This window comes from Malus sylvestris, chromosome 3 (genome assembly GCF_916048215.2).
Source record: "Malus sylvestris chromosome 3, drMalSylv7.2, whole genome shotgun sequence".
NCBI classification, from domain to species: Eukaryota; Viridiplantae; Streptophyta; class Magnoliopsida; order Rosales; family Rosaceae; genus Malus; species Malus sylvestris.
This window is the reverse complement of record NC_062262.1, coordinates 9224579-9233617: the sequence shown is the minus strand read 5'-3', so window position 1 is coordinate 9233617 and position 9039 is coordinate 9224579. Positions and strand designations below refer to the sequence as shown.

The window sequence follows — 9039 nt, the reverse complement described above, 5'->3', positions numbered from 1 at the left end:
TAGACTTTCTCTTTCACCCACCCCACGTGTCGTTTCAAAGTTACCCACTTTGATTTGATTTTTCAACTATTGTACCCAATCAGTTTGGGCCACATAGCTAGCTATTTAATGTGCTGATTATATTAAGATTTGTTTTGTTTTTTAATTATTGTTTGATTAATTTGCCCACTTTTTCAATATTTTTTAGCCACCTTTTTTACACTATTATTTGTCTTCAAATTTATTAAAAATTCATACGAACTTTAAAAAATATTTTGTAAAGTATTACAAATTTGTAATCATTTGAATTTTTATCTCCTACTGTCAAATACCACAAAGTAATAAAAAATGGCCAAATCTGATAAATGATCCATGTGATCATAGGTATTCGGAAGATAACCCCTATGCTAAAAAAAACTCGGATTTAAACCCCTGTGGTGTACTCCGTTAGCAAATTTAGTCCAAAAGTGATTTTTCCGTTAACTAACTGTCAATACATGGGTAAAATTGTACCTTGACGTGTGGACCTTCTTCTTCCTGCATCGCCCCTACACAACACCCAAACTCACTTCGCACAAGAGAAAAAAGAGATACCATTTTCAATTTTCCACAAAGCTACCACCGCAACCATGGCAGCCACCATGTCTCTCCTTTTTCTTGCACGAAGTGCGGAGGAGGAGGAGGAGGTCTCGCTGAAGCTCTCTCTCACTCCGGAACCATGGGTACCACTCTAACCCCCCCCCCTCTCTCTCTTCCTCTCACTCTCTCTGTATGTGTGTCACTGGTTTTGAATATGTGATAATATGTAGGTATCTCACATGACTCGATGCACAAGCGCCGTGCTATTGGAGGCAAGAAGAAGGCATGGAGGAAGAAGAGAAAGTAATGCTTTCTACCTTCAACCCCATTTCTCTCTCTGCTTTACTCTTTGATTGCTTGTTAATTTTCCTTCATTTTCTATTATTTGCCCTTTGTTTTTTTTATTGATTTGTTATGTTGTAATTAGGCGACAGATCTGTTATTAATCGTAAATTACTTCTGGGTTTTTTGTTGTGGATAAAAGGTGAGGTCTCACCGTATCTTCTTTTTCTTGAAAATGGTCTCTCCTTTTTCTCTTGCGCGAAGTGAGTTTGGGGGTTGCGTAAGGGAGATGCAGGAAGAAAAAGGTGCACATGTCAAAGTACAATTTTACCCATGTATTAACACATAGTTAATAGAAGTTTAAATCCGAGTTTGCTAACGGAGTACACCACAGGGGTTTAAATCCGAGTTTTTTTAGCACAAGACTATCTTCTGAATACCTTATGACCACATGAATCATTTATCCGACTTGGCCTAAAAAAATTTGTCAATATTTTTATATATTATATGTTTTATAGTCAATGTTCTTAGATATTATATGTATATAATAAATAGACACTTATTTATACAATATATGATAATTTTTTTCAAATTCGCCTAGTCCACCTAGGTCAGGTCATGTTCAATTCCTACTTCAAATATTTCGGTTAGTGCAAATTCTCCTACAAATATTCTGGGTAGTTCACATAGGCCTCGAAAAGATGTTCACATTTTTTTGGGACCTTAAACCGTTTAAATTTCCCCCCTCCTCCTAACAACTCTTGGCTTCGCTACTGCCCTTCCCTCCTGCATTCTCTCTCCCTTTCTCCCTTTCGCACTGCAGTCCTAGTGTAAAAAATACATCTCTCTCAATGGAACAAGGGGACGAACACATTGTGGCGGATATTCTACAAAGTTTCATTTGGGGTGACAATGGGTAAAAAGAAGCAGCTTACGAAACACTCAAAAAACACACTCACGTCCTCATCAAAAATCCAATTGCAGTTTGTTACAGAAGTGGGAAAATTCAACGAACTTTATTTTGAAGTTCCCCAAGAACCCTACATACTGTATCGATTTCTCCATCCACAGCAGTTCATTTTGTCAAGAAACAATAAACGAATAAGAGTTGAGTAGCGCAGCAACTAAAGAGTACATATATCGATTTCTCCATCCACAACAGTTCATTTTCTCAAGAAACAATCAATGAATAAGAGTTGCGTACCGCAGTGACTAAAGAGTACATATATAAGCCATATACGTTATGTACACACGTATCCCCCTCTCTTTAGTTAATAGCAGTGAGGGGAACTCTGGAGTCTCTAATGGATTGAGCAGCCTCGTACGCCCCTGTGATGTGTTTTAGGTCACCATTTGCTTGCTGTTTTGCCGATCTTCCATCCCAGAATAACCTCAACAATTCCTCAAAAGCAGGAGTCCTGAGTTCTTCAATGGATGCAACGCTTGGAAGATTGAATGACCTCTTTCTTGGTGTGGAACATGATGGTTCGTCCACCTGCTTGTTGCAGAGGTTGAAAATATCGTTAAAGAACACAGAATACTTAAAAATGTAACTCTACTTGGAAACTAATTGCGTAATTTGAAGATTAGTTTTTTTCTTTTTTCTTTTTTTCTGAAAATTTCATTGAGAAAAACAGTTATTGCACAATACCACTCTTAACAGTCTTACCACATATTCATCGAGAAGAAATTTTCCTGCATTTTCGGTGATTTCAACAATATTATGGTAGTGACCTCCCTTTAGTTCCCTCAGATCCCCGCAACATGGAACAATCATTGAGTTCAGATTTCCACACGCCTCACGGTCAAGTTGTAATGAATCTGCAAATATTTGTTTCAGTAACTGTAGTACAACATATAACAAAAAAGACAAATGTAAACTTAAAACGTGAAACTAGATACTGACGATCTATGGAAGAAAGGAGATTCTTGTCTGCAACATCTACATCTTCTAGTGCAGTTGACACAGCCAAGGAAAACTTTTCACGTAAGGCTTGATTCGCTTCCGTTCCCCTCCTAATTGAAGAGATAAAAGAAAAGAAAATTTTAAATTGAAACCTGCAGTATTTGTCTTTTATAAGGAATGAGCCTGCAGTATTGAGCATACCTAACAACGGAATCCACAGAAGAAACATTTCTCTTTTCTAGAGTGAGCAAGGATCCCTGAGCTTTCTTCCATTGTTCTGCACCCATTGACGCCTGCTTCAAACTGCACAATATCGTTTGGTGTAAGTAATGGGCTAGAAAAATTCAACTAGCAGAAAAATGCCAAAATCGGTTAAATTTCTCATATCCAGATACTCCAGAATATATGTACCAATTCTGTAGAACCTCCTCCATGCCTTTCTTTCCACATTCCACAGCCGAAATATCTTCATGGTAATGGGATTCTGTTGTTTCCATGTGAAGTGTCCACTTTGCTTTTATAGAAGAAGATGAACCTTGCATGGTCGACATTTCTTGCTGTAATTTGGTGGTTCTGCTTGTTGCGCTCTCTCGAAGATCCTTTACTGCAGTTTGGACCTAAAAATACGTAGTGTGTTGTCAATTGAAACCCAAATAAAAAGTCGTTACCCAATACTAACATAAAACCTCAGGAACAAGGAATAAGGAAATGGCAGCAGCTTAAGAACAAATCATACCAGTCTTTTCTTCCTGGCATTTGAACTTGTCAGCAGCTCTGCCACTTTCTCTAGTAACTGCCTTTCTTCATTAGCAGCACACTCCTACATAAAGATAATAAAAAACAAGCATTTAATTTGATGAATGACGTTGTTCTACAGTCCATTCAGTTTAAGAAGTGCACAGCAACCACCTCAAACTTATCTTCAAGTTCAGACAATTTCTTGTCGTTGGCAGTTTGTGCTTCTTCCACAATTTGGGTCAGACTGGATGCATGCAAGTCTAGAGTTTTGAAGAAGTCCACAGTAACTTTAGAAACTGACCGTGCAGTTTCAACTGCTCTTGCATGAGCCTGCGCAAAATCACAGACCAAATTATTACACCAAAACTGATGATTGAGTTTTTACGTTAAAGAAAATAAAGCACCCCTGAAACCGACAATGAATTACGAACCTCACGCTGTTGTTGTGCAAATGCCCTTAGCTTCTCTTCTTGGTTGTGAAGATTGCCTTGAAGATCATTGAGTAACGCATCAGCTTCGGAAGCGATTCCTTTGAAGAGCTGAATCATTTAAACAAAGTCATTAACAGAATCAGGAAGAAATCTGAAGACTAAAAATATTGTTAAATTAATGCTTACATCTTCCAGAGCAGAAGAATGGTTAGAAACTTCAGAGTTTAGATGAGAAAATGTTGATTGCGAATTTCCTTCAAGATCCCCAGCTATACCATCCAGAGCTTTAATACCAGAACCATACATGTTTTTAAGCTTTCCTAATCTTCCTCGCAGTTCTTCAGTAGCCTTCAAAAGCAAGCCAAATAATGAAGTTGTACAGAGAGGATTTGATCTCAGAAATGCATGCAAAGACAATCATCTCCTTGTCATGATCTTACCCCTGCCTTCGTTGATACAAAGGACTGCATGTCCTCTTCCATATCTTTCAATTGCTGTTCTTGTTGTGTCACTGCAACTGCCACGGTTTTATGCAGGACTTCAAGCTGCTGAGTTAATTGGGACTGGAATTTCTGGACTAGTATCCGGTTTCCATCTTCAATCTTGTCCTTACGCTCTACGAAACTAGCCATGGTCAGAAACAAATAACCCAAGTTTTGAGGGAGATCCAAGAAGAATATGCAAAATAAAATACAAACCAATTTTAGCAAATAAACTGGACACATCTGATGCAGCATTCTCTAGCTCTGCTCGCAGCTCAAATGCACGCTCGACAAGTGATCTTTCTGGAAGCAAACAGTAGACTAATAGTAAAAAAAAGACATTTAAGTGTACCATCTAGCATGAGATTTAATATATGCATATACTCGAATATACTAGTGTAGTATTAACCCTAATGTCAGCTATATAACTAGGGAAGTGTTTTTGGCACTCCAAAAATCTCACTCTTCACTCCTCACAAGTGTATTTTTTCTTTCTAAATATAGAAAGTTTGGAGTGTAGAATGAGAATTTTGGAGTGCCAATAACAATTCCCTATAACTAAGGTAAGATGAAATGGTCTGAATATGTAGATGGTAATACCAGGAACTTTACTCACCCGATTTGAGAAGATTTACTATCAGAAATTCCTTCTCTTTGACGGTCGCATTTGCTTGTCGATGTTTGTCCTCGAGATCAAACAGTGCATGTCCAGTTTCCTCAAGCTTTTTCTGAAGTATAAAGTGTTGAATTTACTCAGGATAAGAGCAGAAAGAACAAATGCCGACTCTGTAAGTTAATATAATATCACAAATGTACAAATGTATTACCTCAGTTTTTTCAAGTTTATCGCCCAATTCTACAGCCAAAAGTTGCTGAGAACTGTAAAGTTCCTGAAGCTCCAGCAATTGCTGCTCTTAGGCCATAACGTAACATGTATATTAGTTCCCACCCTGTCATCAATATTATTCAAAAAGAAAGGAATATCTTGATGGAAATACCTTGTCTTTGGATTCAGAATCATGATCCATCCGTTCTATCATCAATATTATTCAAAAAGAAAGGAATATCTTGATGGAAATACCTTGTCTTTGGATTCAGAATCATGATCCATCCGTTCTATCTTTTCAGCCATTGCCTAGGGTACATAAAGAGTTAATGAGGTGAGTAACCAGCCAACTGTGCACTTATGTAGAAAAGCAATCCATAATTCAGTTAAATGATAAGAATAAGACCTTCTTCTCTGCTTCTTCACTAAGATAACGATCTCGTGGTATATAGATTCCATTCTTCTCTCTGGCAGCATATACCTCTGAATGAACATAAGAAACATGCCAAACAATTTAGCCTCAAGCAAATTAACTATAGAAAATCATTAAATAATTGGTCCATTGAAAAAATCTTTGGAGAGATAGAGAGAGAGAGAGAGAGCATATCAATGCTAGAATCAGTTAACAACCTTGCTTGAGCCGATCAATCTCAGAATACAAATCCTTGATCAAAGCAGATTTCATCATTTTTTGATTGACCTGAAACAATAAGCAACGAAAAACCATAACAAGGACCATCATTTTCTTACTGACAGTTCAACTTTATCGTCTATGAGAACAGGGATTGAACAAATTTCTGACCTCTGGTTTGTTCTTTATATTTTTGGCACGGTGTGCATAATCTAAGGTGCTGAGTGTTTCTTCCAAACAATGGATGGAGGGTGACACAGTAGCAATTATGCATGTCTTTGTTTTTCCTCCTAAGGAGTCTCGCAGTAATCTTGTAAGTTTACTGTCCCTGATATTCCAAACAATTTCATAGTAATAAAATTTACTTTCTGAGGTCTGCAAATATAGTCAAGAACAGCCAGGGATATTGATTAAATATATAAGTAATACCTATACGGAACATGACCAGAGTGCTCAACGAGAGTATTAATGACACGACCAAGAGTAAGTAAGCTTTTATTTATCTCCCCAGCTTCCCTTGCTCTGCCCTGCAAGTGAAAGTTTCTGTGTAAAGATTAAATAAGCTAAAAACACAAACTTGATGGACATTGTGGCAATAAGATCCAGTTCGTAAAATAACATCCCAAGGAACTCACCATATGCATGTGCTTTACATTATTATATTGATTTAGACAATTAATTTTGTGCCATACCTCTCTTGCACCAGAGCGTGAAATGTTCTCAGACCCAGCGAGGTCTACAAGATTCAGCTTCCCACACTTAATCATTTCTTCGGCCTCTGGAGTGCATTCCTTAATGTGAATTGTGATGGAAAATATTGAGTGCGAACGGCTGCTTTGTTTGTTGAGAAGTGTCTCAGCTGTACGCCTTTTTGCCGATCCCTTCTCCAAGATTTTATAAATTTCATTTGCTGTGCACACTATCTCTTCTTCCAAACCTCTTACAAAAACACCACCCTTTCCATCTTCCATGAGAGCTATGGGTTTCTTTGATTTGTCATCTACAAACTTCATGTTCTCATCAGGGGCCAAAAGATCACTTATCTCCTCATTGTACAGCTCTAAAAATGTGACTTTCATGCTATACTCAGCAACCTGAGCTTCTAAAATGTCAAAAATTTGTTTAACAGCTCTTGGGATAACACCCGCATCACTTGGAAACTCCCCATTCTACAAAAATCACAAAATCCAATTAGGATATTATGAAAAAGAATATCATAACGTAACATACAGAGTGCCGACTATTCTAAAGTCACAAACCAACCTTCTTTCTTGCTCCTCCTTCCATAGTGTATGTTTTTCCCGTCCCTGTCTGACCATAGGCAAAGATAGTGCAGTTATATCCCTCAAGAACTTCATTTACGATAGGCGCCACAGCTTGATCATACAGTTCCTTCTGTTGGGATGCCGGACCAAAGACCTAAACAACACTATCCAACTTTCTGATCACTTACCAGCGCAAAGAAAGAATATAACAAGTAGCATAACAACAGGAAACATATACCAATTGCGCTTAACTAAAATTTAGGATAAATCCTTATTTATATTTCGGAACTTTGGGAACCCAAAATCGATCAAAATCCATGAATTCCTTCATCTAATAAGACCCTAGTGCATAATTAGAAGGAGAAGACACACAAGAAATTTAAGTTTCACTATTCCAAGCCACAAACCTTGTCAAACGCAAAAGTTCTATCAATCTGCTTGTTAGCTATATTCTGAATTGCAGCAACTTCTCTTCTACTCTCATTGCAAGAAATCACGACCGGCGTATGCACTCTCATTTCATCTTCACTCAATGGCCTACAAACGCAAACTAATAGATTAACTCACTCACTCAGACAACATCTCACTGAACTCAACTCAAAATCCGACTCACCTGCAACGCACAAGGACCTGCACATTGACACCCTTTTCCTTCTCATGCCTGTTTGTCGAATTCGAATCCCCGGATCGCAGATCTCGCACCGACTTGTCGCTCGACCTTGGCGTCTGCGAGGGTGATAGTGACACCAATCCTCCTCTTCTCTGTTGGGACTGTGAGGAATCCATAGCTCTGTTGCTCTCTGAATCTGAAAACCTTCACTCATCAGTACCAGTGTACATACGTACATATACACACAGATATATATACACACACACACACATATATATAATCACTCAAGATGAGTCCATATTAATAGGATAATTTGAATTTCCTATCTTTGAGTCAACGATCGATCGCCAAACAAATTCGAGCAATGCAATTCTGAATTCACCCAATATACAGATTCGAATCGGAAAATGATCGAAAACGGAGGACCGAAACCAAAATGTGCGCGATTCAACCGAAGAAATCAGAAAACACAAACAAAAAAGCAGAATTAATGAAGAAAAAATGAAGAAGAAACTTACAGTGAAATCGAAATGCCGGCCGGACTGCAAGTCCAGAGAGGTCCTTGAAGCAATGGCGATGGCGGTCCCTAGAGAGAGAAAGTCGTAGTCGTAGAGTATAGAGAGAGAGAGAGAGCTGTGAGAAACAAGAAAGACTACGAGGGACTGTGTTTTGAGGGTTTCCTAATTTTGTGTTTGGAGCTCAAAAATAAAATAATAATATCTTAATTAAAAATATAAATTAGGCTAATTTTCAAGAGACGTTAACGGGAGCGTGTGAAATTCTGAGGACGGCATTGACGCGTCTATTTAACGCCGTCAACTAAAATAAATATCCGTTTGCAGAGATGGTTTAATTCCCGACCGTTATGAATCGACAAAGAGTCCTCACCTCGCTGATCTTTTAAAATAATTTGAAACGGAACCCGGTTTAAATTATTGCCCCTATTGTTACCAGATATTACGGATATATCCTTCCTTGTTTCTATTAACCTGGGTTTAATTAGTGTCGTTTTTTTAATTAGGTCAAATTTCAATTAATCTGCGCATTTAAACTAATTATGGGTAAATCTGGGGCCCCCCCAATTAAATATGATGGGCCCACTCAAATATTTGTCACTGTGAAGTGTATAATTTTGGGTTTTGATTACAAAATCAAGAAGAAAAATGACAAATGACGTATTTAGGAGTTGTTTAATTTTGAAATTTTGAATTTTGAAGACAAATAATTTGGCCTTTAAGAAAGTTGGTTCCAGTTTGATGGAGACTCCGGAAATCTGAGATGTTCACGGTTAGGTTTGTGCTGTAGTAGTC

At 37.9% G+C, this 9039-nt stretch overlaps 1 protein-coding gene across 3 annotated transcripts; it reads right to left on the bottom strand.

Moving 5' to 3' along the window:
• Window positions 1–1953: 1953 nt before the first annotated feature.
• LOC126617276 (kinesin-like protein KIN-5D) lies at window positions 1954–8426 on the bottom strand. Of its 3 annotated transcripts, none has more exons than XM_050285301.1 (23): window positions 8248–8426; window positions 7733–7925; window positions 7527–7656; window positions 7118–7273; window positions 6547–7023; window positions 6284–6381; window positions 6026–6182; window positions 5854–5923; window positions 5630–5706; window positions 5479–5532; window positions 5225–5305; window positions 5014–5125; window positions 4614–4718; window positions 4356–4531; window positions 4102–4263; window positions 3916–4023; window positions 3656–3814; window positions 3483–3566; window positions 3158–3363; window positions 2948–3049; window positions 2747–2856; window positions 2510–2661; window positions 1954–2335 (listed from the first exon to the last, which is right to left on the bottom strand). In XM_050285301.1, the coding sequence occupies exons 2-23, from the start codon at window positions 7903–7905 to the stop codon at window positions 2108–2110; spliced, it is 3177 nt and encodes a 1058-aa protein (XP_050141258.1). In that variant the 5' UTR covers window positions 7906–7925; window positions 8248–8426; the 3' UTR covers window positions 1954–2107. The 3 variants fall into 3 exon arrangements, with proteins under 3 accessions (XP_050141258.1, XP_050141259.1, XP_050141260.1); XM_050285302.1 differs by having other exon boundaries at window positions 4614–4700; XM_050285303.1 differs by lacking the exons at window positions 7733–7925; window positions 8248–8426 and having other exon boundaries at window positions 7118–7283; window positions 7527–7662.
• Between the last annotated feature and the right edge of the window lie 613 nt (window positions 8427–9039).